The 17,439-nt window shown below is 41.7% G+C and overlaps 7 protein-coding genes across 7 annotated transcripts; 3 read left to right on the top strand and 4 right to left on the bottom strand.

The window, feature by feature from the left end:
- Positions 1-347: 347 nt before the first annotated feature.
- Positions 348-1,637, bottom strand: EAF02_005089 (uncharacterized protein; the record flags this gene model as incomplete). Its single annotated transcript, XM_038901137.1, has 1 exon — positions 348-1,637. The coding sequence occupies one exon, from the start codon at positions 1,635-1,637 to the stop codon at positions 348-350; it is 1,290 nt and encodes a 429-aa protein (XP_038759649.1).
- A 2,546-nt stretch (positions 1,638-4,183) lies between these two features.
- EAF02_005088 (uncharacterized protein) lies at positions 4,184-4,988 on the bottom strand (the record flags this gene model as incomplete). Its single annotated transcript, XM_038901136.1, has 3 exons — positions 4,184-4,488; positions 4,575-4,678; positions 4,912-4,988. 3 exons carry the CDS (start codon positions 4,986-4,988, stop codon positions 4,184-4,186), a joined length of 486 nt encoding a protein of 161 aa, XP_038759648.1.
- A 3,612-nt stretch (positions 4,989-8,600) lies between these two features.
- EAF02_005087 (uncharacterized protein) lies at positions 8,601-9,065 on the top strand (the record flags this gene model as incomplete). Its single annotated transcript, XM_038901135.1, has 1 exon — positions 8,601-9,065. The coding sequence occupies one exon, from the start codon at positions 8,601-8,603 to the stop codon at positions 9,063-9,065; it is 465 nt and encodes a 154-aa protein (XP_038759647.1).
- Positions 9,066-9,700: 635 nt separating this feature from the next.
- On the top strand, positions 9,701-10,333 carry EAF02_005086 (uncharacterized protein; the record flags this gene model as incomplete). Its single annotated transcript, XM_038901134.1, has 1 exon — positions 9,701-10,333. One exon carries the CDS (start codon positions 9,701-9,703, stop codon positions 10,331-10,333), a length of 633 nt encoding a protein of 210 aa, XP_038759646.1.
- A 1,971-nt stretch (positions 10,334-12,304) lies between these two features.
- Positions 12,305-13,417, top strand: EAF02_005085 (uncharacterized protein; the record flags this gene model as incomplete). The annotated part of the gene is made up of 1 exon (XM_038901133.1): positions 12,305-13,417. The coding sequence occupies one exon, from the start codon at positions 12,305-12,307 to the stop codon at positions 13,415-13,417; it is 1,113 nt and encodes a 370-aa protein (XP_038759645.1).
- A 752-nt stretch (positions 13,418-14,169) lies between these two features.
- EAF02_005084 (uncharacterized protein) lies at positions 14,170-15,384 on the bottom strand (the record flags this gene model as incomplete). The annotated part of the gene is made up of 1 exon (XM_038901132.1): positions 14,170-15,384. The coding sequence occupies one exon, from the start codon at positions 15,382-15,384 to the stop codon at positions 14,170-14,172; it is 1,215 nt and encodes a 404-aa protein (XP_038759644.1).
- A 309-nt stretch (positions 15,385-15,693) lies between these two features.
- Positions 15,694-17,366, bottom strand: EAF02_005083 (uncharacterized protein). The gene is made up of 5 exons (XM_038901131.1): positions 16,751-17,366; positions 16,538-16,658; positions 16,346-16,471; positions 16,037-16,249; positions 15,694-15,959 (listed from the first exon to the last, which is right to left on the bottom strand). The coding sequence occupies exons 1-5, from the start codon at positions 16,772-16,774 to the stop codon at positions 15,922-15,924; spliced, it is 522 nt and encodes a 173-aa protein (XP_038759643.1). The 5' UTR covers positions 16,775-17,366; the 3' UTR covers positions 15,694-15,921.
- Between the last annotated feature and the right edge of the window lie 73 nt (positions 17,367-17,439).

Genomic DNA, 17,439 nt, shown 5'->3' with positions numbered 1-17,439 from the left:
TTGACTCGCCTCTTCGTATCTATATTGACCAATCCCAGTGATCCCACTCATTAAACTCCATATCATTACCTAAACCATCCATAAGTATTCAAAGCTTTCTAAGCATGCGCCTGTTCCGTGTAACCAGGAGTACCTGCCTCTTCCTTCTCGTCTATTTACTCCTCCCTAGCGAGATTCTTTGCCCAAGACCTGTGGTGTTCCATGGCCTGCTGACCCCCAGAAATATGTGATTTCGTTATCGGCCGGCAAGCGAAATGACAATTTTCATTCCCATTTGACCCGAAATCAACGTTCCGGATATATTGCTTGTCTGTCCCCCCATTTCCTCTTATTACAACTCCGATCCTTTATTTGATCACCACTTTTTCGTATCCCGATCTTTCTAGTCCGCCAACAGCCTTCTCAACCCTTGCATAAGCACCACCGAGCTCGGTCACTCTTCCCTCCACAAATCCCACAAATCTCCTTAGACAAAGTCTCTCACTTCTACTCGGCAACCCCATCATTAATCTTTCATCCCCACAACTCCCTACGATTCCCGCTCTGAGAACTTCATCTAATCTCCTTTGCATTCCAATATCATCTCTAAGAATTTGTAAAGCTTCTCTCATTTTAGCCTGGACTTCTAGTTTCGTCTGGGTTCTCGAAGTTCCAATAATTTCAGGGCTGAGTGCTGGCTCGATTGTTTCCGAAGGGCTTTCCAAAGGGGTTTCCGAATGGGTTTCCGAGGGTGTTTCCTCAGTTGGCGTCTCCGTCTCCACACCAGAATCCCGTCTTCGACTTGAGATAATAGCTTCCACAGCCTCTCCCAACACACTTCTGCTTCTCCTCACCAATCCCATCTTATGAACCATGGTTTTCCCAACCAATTCCCTCAACTTTGTCAATGTAATAATTATTAATTCCTTAGTATCATCACTCAACTTTCTTGTCCGCCATATTGCCATCTCTTTTTTACCAAATAAGAAGGCCAAGTTCGTTGAGAAACGTGTAGTCAACAATTCTTGATATTCGAGTAAGAGTATAGCTTTATTGATGCGGCGGATGAGATGTAAAGTTAGTGATGGAAGGGCAGGCGATAGGGATGATGAAGAGGTACAGGCTAGAGAAAAGTAACCGGAATCGGAACAATTGAGCTTTTGGTCGGCATTGAGAGATTTTCGAAGAGGCGATGCAAGTTCGGGAAAAGGAAAAGGAAGGGAGGAGATCTGAATTCTGGTGTAATCTATTGGTTCATGGATGTCGAGAGGTGGGACATCAGTTGTGGTTGTGAGAGCAGGTAAATTCGGTGGGGTTTCCACCATAAAGACATGGTGAACTTGCGATAAGTTACAAGATGCAGGTGTAGAGTCTTTAGGAAGTGACTGAAAAGAGAATCTACGGAAGATTTTTCTTATCGTTTTTCGTCTAGGTCTTTTGGCTGATTGGGGTAACTGCTCAACGGATACATTACTCGACTCCTTGTTGTCCTCGTTTTCCTCAGTAATCGTACTCGTAATAATGACTTCTTCCGATATAGAAGGTGGTGAAGAAATAGGCTTAGAAGAATCGATATCAACAGTATGCATGTCTTTCTCAGGCAGCGGCAACGAAGGTGACGAGGAAAAGAATTGGGAAAGACGGCGTGTGAAAGGCATCTTCGGGAAGGATTCGGCCTTTCTTTTGACTCTTTCAATCAAATGGTGAGTGGGTATCCCTCCACAAACTCTGACAACAGGTTCGTATGAAAAAAAAAATGGGTGCCCAAGGTAACTCGTGATAGACAAACGACGAAAATAGAAGGTACGAAGAAGGTATCAATCAGTATAAATCATAAATATAAAAACACAAAAGAAAACAACGTATAAGAAAACCTTAAAGCGAGAGTATGAAATGTGTCAGTGAGCGAGCGCAGCAAGCAGGTAAAAATAGAGAAACGGTCAACGATTGAGATAAATGATTTTCCAACAGTGAGTGAGCAATAAGAGGAAAAAGCAACGATTAAGATCAACCCTATCCCGAAAGTAATGTGGCCAAGTCAAAGACTCGGTGAAAAAGGGAGTGCGGGTCAAGGAGATAATAAAGCCCCTCTTAAAGTTATGTTTTCTTCAAACAACAACAAAGACAGGACAGCCAAACCGTGGAACACGGCAGGTGGGATTGTGGATCGAGGAATTGCCCTAAAACTGGGGACTTTGAAGGAAGCACGAAAGAAGTGGTGACGTGAGCGATCGTTACAGAGGAAAAGAATGATGGAGAAGACAGGGAATGAATGAATGTTAAGAATAACAACGTCTGCTAACCGCCAGGGTACGTTTTGGCTGAAAGGAAGTAAAGATTGTCGTTGTAAAAGTTTTTATGAGGATTTTCTAAGCAAATAAAAAGTGTTTGGTTGGGTAGTGAAAGCACAGGTACATCAACAGATAGATGGAATTGGTGGATATAGAGTCGTGGGGGGGGCTGTTTCGACTAGGGTTCCTTCTCACTGTCGATCTATATCTTAATCGTAGGGTTATAAATCCCTGTATCGATTGTGATAAACGACCTGATAGGCTTTTTGAATAGCTCAAGAGGAAGTGAAATAAATGATTGGAGATTCGCTGCGGTAATCATATGATTGCGATACGATGTTTTATTACTCGAGCAGGTCGTAAGGAATTATGATCAATAGATGGAGTAGACGGAAGGAAAAAAGATATACAGGCACCGACCCAAGTGAGGGAGGAGCCAAAGCACGGAATGGGAAAAAAAAGAAATGATACCAGATGTATTCGGCCGTCTTGCATAAAAACGACGCCATTAGCATCCAGCAGGGACTTTCTCGATTACTAACATGGGGAAATTTGAAACAGATAGTCATCCATGATAGATTTGGTAGTCTCGGATGAAAATCTGTTCCCTTCGCATGCTCTTCTTAATCCAAGAGTGCAAATTGCGGTAGCTATCAGGTAACGGAGTATCGTGAAGGAGTAATCAAGCTAAGGACTTAAAAAGTTACCTCGTAATATAAATAACATAAAAAAGGCACCAAACCATTTCACGCCGTGTCTTTAAAGTTTAGACACGCTGTGCACACAGGCTACAACCCTATCAAACAGACACAAAACGCGGTAGTAAAGATTAAATTCTTCACTCTAGCGATAGTGGTACAAGTGGTGCAAATTTCCCATGTGCTTGGACGATGGTAGCGATAAATGAAATTGCTGGGTCGGTTCAAGCATGTCCTGGCTGACCAATGGTGGAGTCCACTAATTATGATGAATGACAACAGATCACTGAGGGAAACAAGAATATAATAAGAAAAGCATCATTAATTGAGATGATGAGATGAAATGAGGTGTAGGTTCGGATTTCGGTTAAGATGAAGGGGTCAAACAGGCTTCAGCAGGGCGGAAACCCCGGGTGATCAAATCGCTCAAATAAAATTATATACTGAAAACATAAACATCTTCTTTGGATTGTATGATAATACCAATTCCGGATTTGATATCGAATGTGGAAAATAGCTTGTGTATTTGATCTCACGGTGTTCCATCCTACTCGACATAGATTTCTTTTCTCGGGGCTCAATCATCGCCTGAATAACGAAGAGACATTGTTATTAGGTAGCTTACAGTGGATGTCAACAATTACAATTGCGGTCAAAATTAAAATTGCAAGTAGAATACCGCTATTTCGAGTGGCTAGAAGTGCGACTTGGCTCCAAAACTATCTATTTGTACTATCGGTGCTCTACCTGGTTGCAGCGGTAGGAATACGCCAACGATGCGTGGTGCTCGTACTCATTTGCTCAAATGTCGCCAGTGCATGGACTTGACGTCAATGACAAAAACTCGTGCTTTTGTGGGCTGGGATCACTGTTGGAAGACCAAAATTTCAATGGAGACATTATGACAATTGATGAGATTAAGAAGAGAATATATAGAAGTTTTGAAGAACTAGGTCGACTTAGAACAAGAGAATAAAGAAAACAACTACATCCACACAACAATTTTCGTTCCGCCCCTTTTTTGTTGCCTATTACATCTATCCAAACCAACCAGATTGCCAACTTCCTGTTGTTCATCGGCTGCCCATAAATTACCGTCCAAAACTCCATCACTCATCTCATCCATTCATTTCTTATTTCGCATCCCGCACGGTCTCTAACTTGAGGTGGATACACCGCGCATCGTAAAAATGATACGACGATAAGCAAGCTTATCTACTCATCATCTTCATCATCAGCAACAGCTTCTGGAACTTCATCCAGATTGTCCTCTTCAGGAACAACTTCTCCCTTTATTTCAGCAGCTTTACTGGTAGGTCCAGAACCGCCAACTGAATCCTCGGCAGCGGAATCTTCTTCATCTTCTACTCCATCATCATCGGGCTCCGCTTCCGCTTCGGCTTCGGCTTCGGCTTCGTTGTCATCACCATCTTCGTCGTCGTCGATAGGAACAATCTCATTCTCATCGACAGATACATCGTTGGTGACGACTTTGCGCTTTTTGGATGGTGGTGCCGTTTCTATACAAGTATTCGTTAGCATGTTTGCAAGAGTTAATGGATATGGAAGGATGAATTTTTGCAACTTGTCGCATCGCGCCGCATACCTTGAACCTCCTCCTCTTCTAATCCTTCTTCGTCCACGTCACTATCGTCCTCATCTGACGCAGCAGATACTGCTGCTGCGGCTTCGGCATCGGAGTCTTCATACCTGTTAAAATGCGCCGATTAGTTACGATTTCATTAATGAAAGAGTGGGCAACCAAATATATCCAATCAAGCGATGCAATGATCGGTAAATCGATACCAAAGAAAAATACAATGCCCAAATGTAACTCATTTATAATCCAATCAACTAACACGCAGCTGACAACTAGATATCATGGATAGAGCCCATTGAGAGGTATACGGGAACAATGAATCGAGGAGAGGTGCAACACTTACTCCTCTTCCTCCTCGCTCTCATCCGAGGGAAGAGCGACGAGCTCCTCGTCTTCAGCCTTTCTCTTTCTTGTACTCATATTGAAGTTGATATATTTTGATGCTTTGTGACAAAAATACTTTGATGGATATATGGTTGAGTATACAAATATATGATGATTGTTTGATAGGTATAAAATTGACAGAGATGAGATGGAAAGCGAATTGGAACCTGTAGAACCCGAACTTGGGGGGGCAGCAGGAGCTTCAGCTGGGGAAAGAGGAGGCGCTTACTGGCTAAGACTACATTTACACTCACCCCCAGAATTTCACATCACACTTGTTCTCTTGTTCCTGTAAGCAGGAAAGAAGCTTGGACTTGAGCTTCTCAAGACAAGCTTTTTGAGGAAAGTTAATGATTGGATGTTTACTTGAATAGCATTGAAGCTAGTAGATATAAGGATTAGCTATATGCACGTATCCATAGTCGGACTAAGATGATGCAAGGAATGCATAAATAATTGGAAAGCAGGGGAAGATTAGTGATTGGTGGAAGGGGAAATCCGATAGTACACATTGTATGTAAGGAAAAGAGTACATATCATTATTGGGTTAACTGCGGCTGTTGAGAAATCAAGAAATACTGGAGTGTAGTGTCTGTCGCAAGAGAGTTGCGATATCTTAGGTAAGCATGTGGAGACTAGACCCGAGTTGAGAAGTTTCACTTCATTTTGTTATCAACATAGATGTCGAACTTGGGATTTCACTAGCTGGTGTCAAGAGATAGGAGCTTTGAAAATGTTCGATGATCATTCAAAAGAAATTTTGCGACTATGAACCTACTAACTAGACGTGGAATGACAACGTCCACTATCATAAAACATTTACAAAACAGAACATCAATCGCAATTTCGATCCTTCAATCTTGTTACTGTTAATAGATAAAATGTTCCGGTTCATAGGGGTCTTCTCATTGTTAGTGCTTTTTTCTTGATTCCACAAATTATATCTTGATTGACATCTACGCACACGACATTTTTTAGAACTGACAGATTCACGAAATCTTCCAGAACATGATTACCATGATAGCAAGAGCAAGCGCAGCAGCATAACTCCTTCATTACACGTCAAGGAACTGTTAGCATACGTCCTTGAATTGTTGTACACTCACATTTCTCCTTCTGCATGCATTCTAGAACGTGTCCGATAGTTCGGGCCAAGAGATAAGATATAAACTAGCAGTTTCTAGAAACATTTCACCATTGTCAAAAAGTTGAAGTATTTCATCGTTCTAGTGAGTTTCAAGAATGGAATATCAATTGTTCTCGAACTAGACTATTGGAGACCCTAGTCTGAGACCAATAGCTTTAGATGCATCCTTCCGTGACGGTTCCCGCCTCCTTCATTTCCAGTTCATATACACACATTATATCGAGATAGAACACAATCAACCGTGCAATGAAACTAGCGGTATAGCGATGTTTAAGTTGTAGCGTACATCCATTTCATACTATTTAGACCCTAGATATAATTAATCAATGTTCTGTAATCTACAATGCACTCCGTCGATCATTATTTTCCATCATATTCCTGTATCTTCTCTCTCAATCAATACTCAGATTGATTGCTGAACCGTAACTTGCAAACGAACGGTCAGTGACCTGAAATAAATCATGAAATAATCACTTATGATGGAATCAACAGGCTGAACTCTATGCTTCCGCCATGATGTAATATTTGCAATCATCTATACATACACGGGATCTGCTCAACTACATTATGGAATTATGGGATTCTTTGTAGATAACTTGTTACTAGTAATACAAAGCAGAGCTGGGCCAGTCACGGCGGCAGGTACAAACTTCAACGACTATTATGAGAAATAGTCGACTATTCTACCTCCTCGGCAAACCACAATTTGGAATGGGTATGTGCCCTTCACTCCATTAATGGGGGTTCGTATTCCTACTCATGACGACACAGAGTCAAGATAAACTCGATGTCATGCACACAGCTAGGTACGGATAAATTGGAAGAAGGAGACGGTAGAATCAACATCTTGGCCAGAAATGGAGGGTCGAAGGAATAATATGGGTATCAGCTTTCGCAAAACTTGTGATTTAGAACATCTGTTAGCTCTGTAAGTGTATCTTATACTCTGAACGTCGCTGTACCGCTTCCCTCGAAAATCAAAGCATATTAGTGGAGAGTTTAATGGTATTATTTGATATCTTTACGTTATAACTTCGGAGTTTATCACAACAGAAAGAAACCTTGGGACTAGCAGTATCTAAAACTTGAACAGGCGGTGGCAGAATTTCTAGACGTGCAACATTGGAGTTCCCAAAGCTAGCAGTACAGGGCTAGGAAAGAATTTTCTGAAACATCCAGAAGCACGTAGAAACCCTACAATGATATCCGATAGTAATATTAAACTGATGAAGTGCAGAATGGATATCATTCCTATACTAGTCAACTTGCTAGGTAGCCCAACCTCGAATTCCAAGACTACAACTTTATGTCTATTTAATCACTGAAAATTTTCCAGAGGAACAGCTTTCTGACCTAATTTTTTCTATGAAACTCTCACTCAGGTGGCTACATTGAACCATTATATAACCAATGTGTAGTAACGTAGACAGATGACTGTCGTGGACTGTACGTAACCCGAAAGTAATATGGCGAGTCACGCGTGAACAGAGCTACCTACTAATTTCCAACAGCACATAATTCATCATATGTGTTAGGTCAAGAACTGATTCGCTAGTGATATCACACGTAACTCTAGCACATGCAAATGTACCCAAATTACCCCGGATTTTACCATTCCCGATGGAAAATAGGGGAAAAGATGATGATCAAGTGAAGGCTCACTAAAGACAACTCATATCACAAGAAATACTGTCTGATACCTATTTGATTCCTGAACAAGAATCGAGAGGGCAAGGAAGAGCAATAATCACTTCTTACTCGTTGGCCAATTTATATCTCAATATCTACTCCATGAGTTTTCATTCATAGCCCAAATCAATTATCAAAAGTAGTAGTTCTAGTACAAAGAAGCCAGTTCAAATTCACCTGTCTAGCCCTAAATGCCATTCATAGTACGACTTAAGCGTGAAGGTCCACACTCTTTTTAGGCTAGCGAGTTTCCGAGTTCAGCCAAGCGCCTTTTTTTAAATCCAAGAGACTAGCACATGACGCGATATTGGGAATATAGAAACATTAGATGAAGAAGTGAATTTGCTCAGCCCTAGCAGTAATACATGCCAAGCGTGCAATTTCGTAGCTTTTATACTAATTGTATAGTATATAAAGTCCTTTCTCTTACCAATCCCGCTTTCTCAATTCTAAACCCAACAATCTATTGATCTCCATAGAGCCTCATTACCATCGAATATCATAACTCGAATTTCCGAACTCGAATTTCCGAACCAGAATACATCAGAAACAATATACAAAAAAAAGGTAAGCCACTTTCTAACATTCTTCCCTATTAAATGATGCCGAGATCACTTGAATTATTTGGGTGTTTCAAAGCATTAGAAGTTCAGCATTAGAAGTTTTCAACGTTCAAGGATACTGAGATGTTTTGGACAGTTTCAAGTCTTAGTTTTTACAATTTCTTAAAGTTCTTCCGTATTGGACTGCAAACCAGATAGCGAATAAAAGGGATTTTGCTAAATACCAACACAGACAAGACTATCTTCACCATGGCTCCATCAGCGATCGATACCCGAGAGGAACAAAAGAGATCTGCTACCAGCGCACGAGTTCGTGCCAACGGTATTACAAAGAACGCAACAACCAAGCCAAAGATGAATGAAACTGCAGAAGATTTAGTCAAGCCAATGGAAGGATTGGCAGTAGAGAAGACCGTCGACCCTCCAACAACAGAAACCACGAATACCAAGGTCGAATTAAAGGACACAGACATGAATGAAGTTTACAATGATGTATTCTCCAACCTTCGCGGTCATTTTCAGACACCAGATACCGTCAAGTCTGACGTCACCAAGTCTGATATCACAACAACTGTTGTTGAGAATAAACTCCCCAAAAATAAAATCATTGATGAGGATGAAGAGGAAGCATACAACATGATCAAAGCCCATTTTCGTTCCATGAGCTCGGGAGGAAAGAGGGGGGGCGCCAATAAATGGAGTTTTTTAATCTGATGGTATGCTAACGTTTATTTCTCGCTTTCCAAGCCTTTGTGGAGATTTCTGATAATCACTTTCTGTCAATGATCTATGGCTGGAAAGATCTTTCAAGTATCATGATGGATGCCATATCAGTTGAAGATAAGCATATCTGTAATATCCTACAAAGACATGTGTCTGGAAAACTAGCGACGCGAGGATATTATCATGTATCAGAAAAATATAAACAGCATTTTTCAACACATACACTCTGCCTAATCTGACCAGCTTTTGATGAACTAATAAAACCCTGATAGTTCTTCCAGCGAGCTCATTGATAAATCTAATATATTCATTTGCATTGTTAATGACAAAGTTCTTCACTTTCAGCATAAGCTGTACCTGGACTGTACTTTGCTATGAGACTAGATTCTGTTCCGACTTTGTTCGCCGCTTTGAGGAATCACTTTTGAACAACGGTGAAACTTTTCTGTGAGAACAATGTAGAAACGATATGCATGATAGAAATTTAAATGGCTGGCTAACATGTGTCTCTTGAATATTTCCCCATCCCCAAACAACTTTCAGAAGCAATTACCCACACAGCATTTAGATTTAGCAAGGTAAAAGCTTCAAATACGCACTTCGCAGCCCAATTGATCACCACAAATATGTCAACAGGAGTAGCAGAACCCCCTCTTTGGTGCCATAGCGAGTCGGCTTATCTTAACAGCATCACGATGCATACAGCCGATGGAAAGGAGGTGACTATAAATCCTAGAGCAGCCATGTTTCAAATGACAATTGAGCAGGTAAAGCATCACCTTGGTGGTGTTGCTTTTGCGCAGGACCCATGGCCTATCAGAGAATATACCAGTCAATCCATCGAAGAACAATGGAGACACATCCAAGTAGCTCGTGTAGCAGCTGAAATAGCACGCAAAGAAGCTGAATTAGAACGCGAAGCAGGTATAACAGCACGCAGAGAAGCACGCAAGGCAGCCAAAATAGCACGCGAAGCAGCTAATCGTCTTGCTGCCGAGGAAGCCGCTCAGAAAATCCAAAACGAAAATCCATTTATCCTACCTTTCATGTTGTTCTCACTAGCACCGGACGACACCGACATAGAAATGCCTTTAGAATGGCAACAAGAAGTCGAAGAAATGATGGCTCCATTGAAACAAAAATGGGCTGAAGAAGACCGCGCTAAAGCCGCCCAATACCAATCTGCATTTACAGCTGCAGACCAAGTTCTAGGAGCTGGCTTCTGGTCTCAGTACGAGGAAGATGTTGACATGGAATGAGCGTCCTCGGTTATGGTGGTAGAGGACATGTACACACACATCAGCATGAACCAGTAAGTAAGTGTTGAAGAGAAATATAGCTCGAGACTGGCCCTCACTATTGGACTTGACACATTTCCCAAATCTAATTATATATAAAACCCAACAATATTTTGCCCATCTTTCTTTATGATACAGTTAGTGACTGTGAGTGAACAATGCCTTGTAATAACAAAGGGTTCGTCCGAGATAATTTTTATTCCCTTGAAAGATAAACGAGCAGAGATTACTTTATTAGATGATGTTGTTCTTAACCCTTTCTCATTCTTCATCGCTCTTCTGATAATAACAGAACAAAGAAAAGTATTCTTAGAGCAGGTTAACTTTAACAACATAATCTTACTAAGTTAGCGCCAGGCACAGAACCGATTTGGCTACCGATATTCAACTTTTGAATTAAAAGTCACATCACACATGCCGTCCTGACTACTATCGTTCCAACTACCATCCTAACTACCATCTGCAACTCACTATAACAACAACATACTGATTCAGATAACCACCAAGAAAATACCACGTACTCCCTCCCCCCTTTCCAATCCAACGATCTCCAAACCCAACATCAAAAAGTCTCCACAGACCCACCAAGACTATCTTTTCACGCCACAATTCATCAGGTATATCAGCCTCACAACGGATCTTCAACACATATACAGTCTCTCACTTAAAAACCATAGAAAACATCTACAAGTAAATCATAGACATCACGAACCCGTGTCCACTATCGGGCATGCAAAGCGACAGGACACTGGACACTACAAAAATCGACTTATCGACATCTTTTGAAATACCAGTTCGAATCGTTTAAAAATTGCAATCATGAAGTATCATAGACTTAAAAATAGAATAACAGATTCCGATATCTAACGACCAGAGAATGAATATGCTAAGAAAATTGAAAATTGAGAAGTATCCCGTCAGTTCATGCAACAACCACTGGTAGTTCCACCTCTCGATGGCTGGAAGGGGTAGCTAGAAATCTCTTGTAGGAAATCCATAAAATTCATCATTCAACCTGCCCAGACTCTTCATATGCGCAAGATACCCATCTGCTTTGAAATTCAACCAACATGTCAGCTAAACTCAATACCCCTTTCTCAGATTCCTGAGACTCTATAATAATACACAAATCTACCAAATATCAATATTATACCATCCCACTACTTCTCATTACATCCCATGCTGTACCATACTGTACCATACCACCCTATAATCCCCTCCCAGATCCTATCTAAATCCAAACCCCAATGTAACTATCAACTATATCCACGCCCTCCCTTCATCCCCCGTACTTTCCCAAAACCCAACCTAAACTCAAACCCTAACTCACCACCTCCCCGCGTATCCGTTCTTTCCATCTATCATCAATTCATCAATATCCAGAAATATGAGAAAGAGCCATCCAGCCAGCAACATAGTCACTTGTTCCTATCCCTCACTCCTTCCCCTACACTACCCTCTAAGTACTAAGATAATATTGCAGCAAACATGACAATCTAAATTCATCATTATATAATTCGAAGTGCTGAAATTGGTTGGGAAATACATTTTACTCTCTCCAAGTATTGTTTTTTGCATCAAATTCCAGGTTATTATTAGAGTGGTTCTCCTTATTATAATATTTCCCACAGTTCTCTTCCTCGTTCATGGCAGGCAATCCAACGCCTTTGAAGCATCGCTGGAGCTAATCCCACGGAATCAGATATTCTGCATTCTCAATCATCCATAGATCCATCTATATATTCCCACAAACCCAAAAATGGCGCACATTCTAATCTACCACACCCACGGCTCGACCCGCGTCTTCTCTTCCACTACCTCAAACCCCTCAAACCCCTCTCCCGCTCCCACCCCCTCTACCTCCCCCCAAACACCAGCCCCCAAAACCTACGCCGCCTACGCCGCCCGCTACTCGCACGTCTACCCCTGCCGATGCAAATTGCACGTGGGGACGCTCTCGCCCACCTCCCAGCACCCGTAACCCCCATACGCGCCATACTCTCCTCCATCCTCCTTGCGCAGCGCGCCGCCCTCCAGCGTATCGAAGCCATCAAAGCCACCAACCGCGATCCAGATGCCTGGTATATGCCCGTTCACGAAGACGATGAATTCCGGGCCGAGCTCAACGAGGGAGTAGGTTTTTATCTGGATATCTATTCCTCCTCCGAAGAAGTAATCTCGCTTCTCCACAAATGGCCATTTGATGATGCGACCAAGGGAGTTATTCCTAGCAAGCGCTTGCCGTATGTAGATTTAATATTGGAATTTGATCGGCTGAATGAGAAATTGCATAAATTGGGACAGGCGAGTATGGGTTATCATGTGAAGTATCATTATATTCCGAAGATCGAGAATCGAGCGGTGGAAGTGGTTGTGATAGAGGAGTTGGATAGATATGGTGCTAAGCTGGAGAAAATTCTGAACGGGGTGGTGAATGATGTTGAAAAGGAGAAGGAGAGTGAAAGACAGGAATCCCCAGTATTGAAGACAACGCCGATATTGAAAACAATACCGATATCGAAACCAGGAGGAAAATCAACACGAATTCCGAAATCTGTGAAGACGGGGGCAAATTTGAGAGAGAAAAGGAAAGGGAAAGAGATAGCGAAAGATGATGATGAAATAGAGATAGATGAAGAAATGGAGGAACCCCCAATACCGAAAACAACGCCAATATCGACATCAGGGGTAAAATCAACACCAACCCCAAAATCTACAAAGATGGAGGCAAATTTGAGAGAGAAAAGAAAAAGGAAAGGGAAAGAGATGGCGAGAGAAGATGATGAAACAGAGATGGATGAAGAGATACAGGAACCCCCAATATCGAAAACAATGCCGATATCCAAACCAGGAGGAAAACCCATCCCAGCCCCAAAACCAAAATCAGGTGGAAAATCAACCCCAACCCCCAAAACAACAGCAGGTGGAAAATCCATACCAACCCCCCAATCAACGCCCGTACAAAAGCCCAAACTAAAGCTCAAGCTCATATCTCGGGATCCACGAGTTCGTCAAAACTCCACCCCAAAGGCTCCCGAAGGATGATTTGGAGATGAAAAGCCAGATATATGTTTTAGGCAGACCCTGCATATTTATTCGGAGTTGGGCACGTGGTACACCCGAAAGCCACAGCAGATACCATACCTAGGAAACTCTCAAAAAGAGTTACATCACTCCTTATCAGAAATTTCATATATACCTAGGTACCTAGTAGGTATCCAGAGTTGAGCAAGTATATGCATCCAACTCTCAGCGTATCGTGTACTCATTTCCCCTTTCACTTTCCGATAGTTATAGCTGGAAAGCTATCAGCAATCAAGATAATCAACCACTATATCTCTCCTCTCTAGACTGGCTATTCTGTTCGATTGTGAAGTTGTTCGATATCTTTTCCCGTAAAGTATTCATATAGGTACCTATACCATGCTTTCACACCCCACGACTCATAACCCTATACTCAGCGATGCGAAAACGGATAAAACATAGAAGTGCCAGGCGGAAACTATCCGATTGTTCACCACATCTATTCGGTAACATAGATGAACTATATATTGTATGTGATGCACCATACTTGAAAAACCTATCTCCATTCAGATTCCTACACACATTTCCCCAAGGTTCAAAAAACAAAAACTACATCTCACAAATGATTAGAACCCCATTTATATAAAAAAACTATAATATTATCAAATGAACAAAGGAATGTACCTACCAACACAATCTATGAACGCGACTTACCTATTTTCTGCAGACAAGCAGCTAGAAGAAGAAAGAAATCTACCACTTACCTCTGATTTCTAACCCGACTCCACCTCCGAGAAATCCGCATCATCCCCAGGAAAATCTCTCGCATGCTGCGCTCTCCTCCTCCTCTCTTCCCACTCCTTCCTCTTCAGCACCGCCAAAGCCCGACTAACCTGTTCCATCCTCTCATCCTCTTGAATACGATCTTTGAGACCCTGCTGATCTGCGACTAGGGGCGCACCATAGTAATACGCCTGCGCCGGACAGCCGAGCCACATGAGAAAATCAACGGTGCTACAGTCTTCTCCGGTGGTGCCAATGGGTTTTTCGACATCGCGCCTGAGTAGCTTGTAGAGTTCGTTTTCGTCTTTGATGAGACATGCTTTCTCCGTGACTTTGATGCAGAAGTGGATCCAGTGGAGCATGACCTCTGGATCTAGGGTTCCGGGATGGAGACGGAATTCGATGGTACGTTTTTCAGACTGGTACGGGAGTTTCAAGTTGACCAAGTTGAATGCAAGTCGTGCTCCAACGCCCGCTGTCATATCAGTCCAAAATTGTTTCCAGTCGTCTTGATTTTGGTAGGAAAGAATGTGGTTGAGAAATTCGAGACGTGTGATATCTGGGGCACTCGTGGCGAAAGTGCACCAGGTAAATGATCGGCAAAATGTTTGTGAAGTCTGCGCTCGCTCGGCAGAGACCATCAGCCGAATCTGTCGTTCGTAAGTATACAAAATTGCAACCAGGTTGCGAAATACTGGGAAAGAAAATCCATCATACTCGTTACCAACGTGAACGTGGAAGCCCGCACTGCCATTAACTCGAACTAGATAGTTATTTCTCAATGTCTCTAAAACTACTGGAATAAGTTCTCGTGAAGCCTGATCGTAATAGTAGGGTGGAGATGATATTTCCATACCAAATTCTCTATAATTTGGATGAATTCGCTCTTTTGGGGTGACACTCGAATCAGATTTAAGATGCCATTTAGTTCTTAATTCTGCATCACTCGGTGATGTATCCGTTTCCCACACAGTTGTTGTTACTGGTATACCCTTAGCCTTGAGTCTTTCGCCAATGTTCTCGTTAGCTTTGTCCATGCCATCTAATTTTTTTCCGTCTTTCTCACGTGTATCCTTTGAATGAGGAGCAGGATGAACGGGATGAACAGTAGCTAAGAGATATTCTATCTCGATACCAAATGTGAGCCTAGCCTCAGATTTGACAGCTGTTTTATTAGAGCCTTCTAGTGCCGAGCTCGAAGACATTTTGGTCAAAGGTTAAGGATTGTGATTGTGCTACAATAATCAAAATGTGTTTAGGGTATTATGGGAAGAAGTTGAGTTCTCTAGAAAATGTGTGAGCGATACGAGCCAAATAAATGCCTACATATAAGAGCTACAATGCCATTGTTCCTTGATGATGTTGAAAGTGTATGAGAGAAATCATCTTCTTTTTCAAAAGTTCAAAAGTCCTTTGAGCCCGAATCGTTCTTTGTACTCAAACAACAAGCTGTTGAAGGATTGTTTAAGAACATAGAAGCTCCACAAAAACGATACAACAAGTTGGAGAATCAATGCTAGAAGGTAAGATTTCAAAATCAAATCAAATGCAAATGCTACATTCGTGATGATACTGACGACGCTCACTTGATCCATGTATATAGCATGAATGAAACTTTCATTCCCATTGAAAAAGACGGCTAGAATAAAATGGTGTGTATTCCTATGGTATTTTATGCAACTTCATATGAGATCCAAAATTTCTCCCAATTTCATAAATTTCCCCCAATTAGTGCTGATTCCTTATTTGTTGTCGCGAATGAATGAAACGAACTCCTCATCTAAAAGAACAAAATTCCGTTAGTATTTGAGCAAGTTTGGAGAGGTTTGAAGAGTATTTCAAGAGGAGCTTTCATACAATCTATGCTTCCGTCACCATTCTTATCAACCTCCTTCACCATACTCTTAATCTCGTCCTCTGACAAATTCTCTCCTAGAGATGCCATCAACTTGTAGATTTCTTCTGGGGAAATTGTGCCGCTTCCATCAACATCGAATACTTGGAAAGCGCTGCGCATTTCTTGTTCAAAGTCAACGCCCTTTGTTTCGGCAGTCATCATCTTAAGGAATTCTGTATTTCGAACATTATATGGTTAGAAGAGTTCGAGTGAAAGTATTGACGATGTGAAGATGTGGGGTATTCGTGGTATATCGCGGTGTAACAAACCATCAAAATCGACTGTTCCAGATTGATCAACATCAACCTCATTGATCATATCCTGAATTTCTGCATCTGATGGATTTTGTCCCAAAGACTTCATTGCTTCTGCGAGTTCGGCGGTGGAAATGGTTCCTGGGTAAAGGTAGGATTGTTAGAAAAGGATTGCGAAGAACAAGTGCGGGGTTGAATTGCGCATACCATCACCGTCTTTATCCTGTATTCCAGAGTAAGCATTTGCGCGAACATTCAGAAAAGAAGTTTGACTTACGAAAATGGAGAAAGCATCTCTATATGCTTGAATTTCCTCATTGCTGAGACCCTAGAACAGAGGAGTAGTCAGCACTGGTGAGTACGCGTGAGGTACGAATATCAAAACATCTCTCGTGAAGCTTTCCATCTCTTGAAACTTACTTTGGCATTCTTTAGCTCCGACATTCTGGTGTAGTATGTATGGTGTCAATACTTTGGATACTTGGCAGGTGTGAATAATTTGGCGCAAACAGTAAATATCGAATTCAGATGAACGACTAAAAGGGGTTGAAGGGGTTGAAGGGTTGAAGGGGTTTGACCGTTTAAGAGGGGTGATGATATAAAGTGGCTCGAGATGTTTTTTCTTAGAACCGTTTCGTTTCATAAGGCGAGATCTTTATTTTGGAGCCTCGCAACGAATCGAGCAAATCAAGCAAATCAAGCAACGCAGCCTACTCGTAGAATTCCCAAAATTGAGTGACAGCTCAAGATTCTCCACAAATGATAATCCCTTCCATTGGTAGAAAGAGTCTTTCGGTAAAAAGGGATTGATGATCAATGATAAGAGCTCCAGTTCCGTCCCATTCCCACACTTCACACCCGAAAAGAAGTTTAAAAAATTGACAAATTTGTTGCTTCAATATCTTCACCACAGAGAAAGTTAAAATCAAGGGTCCTGTTTCATGATAATGTAGATCTATTTTTGGAACATGAGAGATTTCTCATCATCCATCCATATCCCAAAAAGCTGGGGAATATCTATCATGCATGGAAGCCATGCCTTTAATTGATGGTATCGTGGCTGTGTTGGATCATTGAGTGGAACCTCAAGAAGCAATCAAGGCAATCCC

The sequence above is a fragment of the Botrytis sinoallii genome, assembly GCF_014898435.1.
Source record: "Botrytis sinoallii strain Bc 23 chromosome Unknown BSIN_007, whole genome shotgun sequence".
Lineage (NCBI taxonomy): Eukaryota > Fungi > Ascomycota > Leotiomycetes > Helotiales > Sclerotiniaceae > Botrytis > Botrytis sinoallii.
The sequence above is the reverse complement of the archived record's forward strand: the minus strand, read 5'-3'. Positions and strand labels throughout refer to the sequence as shown.

Bases quoted from the DNA above. Each gene is read 5' to 3' on its own strand.
- EAF02_005083 (XM_038901131.1), bottom strand. From the start codon at position 16,774: ATGTCGGAGCTAAAGAATGCCAAA. The intron at 16,472-16,537 runs GTATGCGCAATT...ACCTTTACCCAG, and splicing joins ACAGGATAAAGACGGTGATG to GAACCATTTCCACCGCCGAA. The intron at 15,960-16,036 runs GTATGAAAGCTC...TTGTTCTTTTAG, and splicing joins TGGTGACGGAAGCATAGATT to ATGAGGAGTTCGTTTCATTC.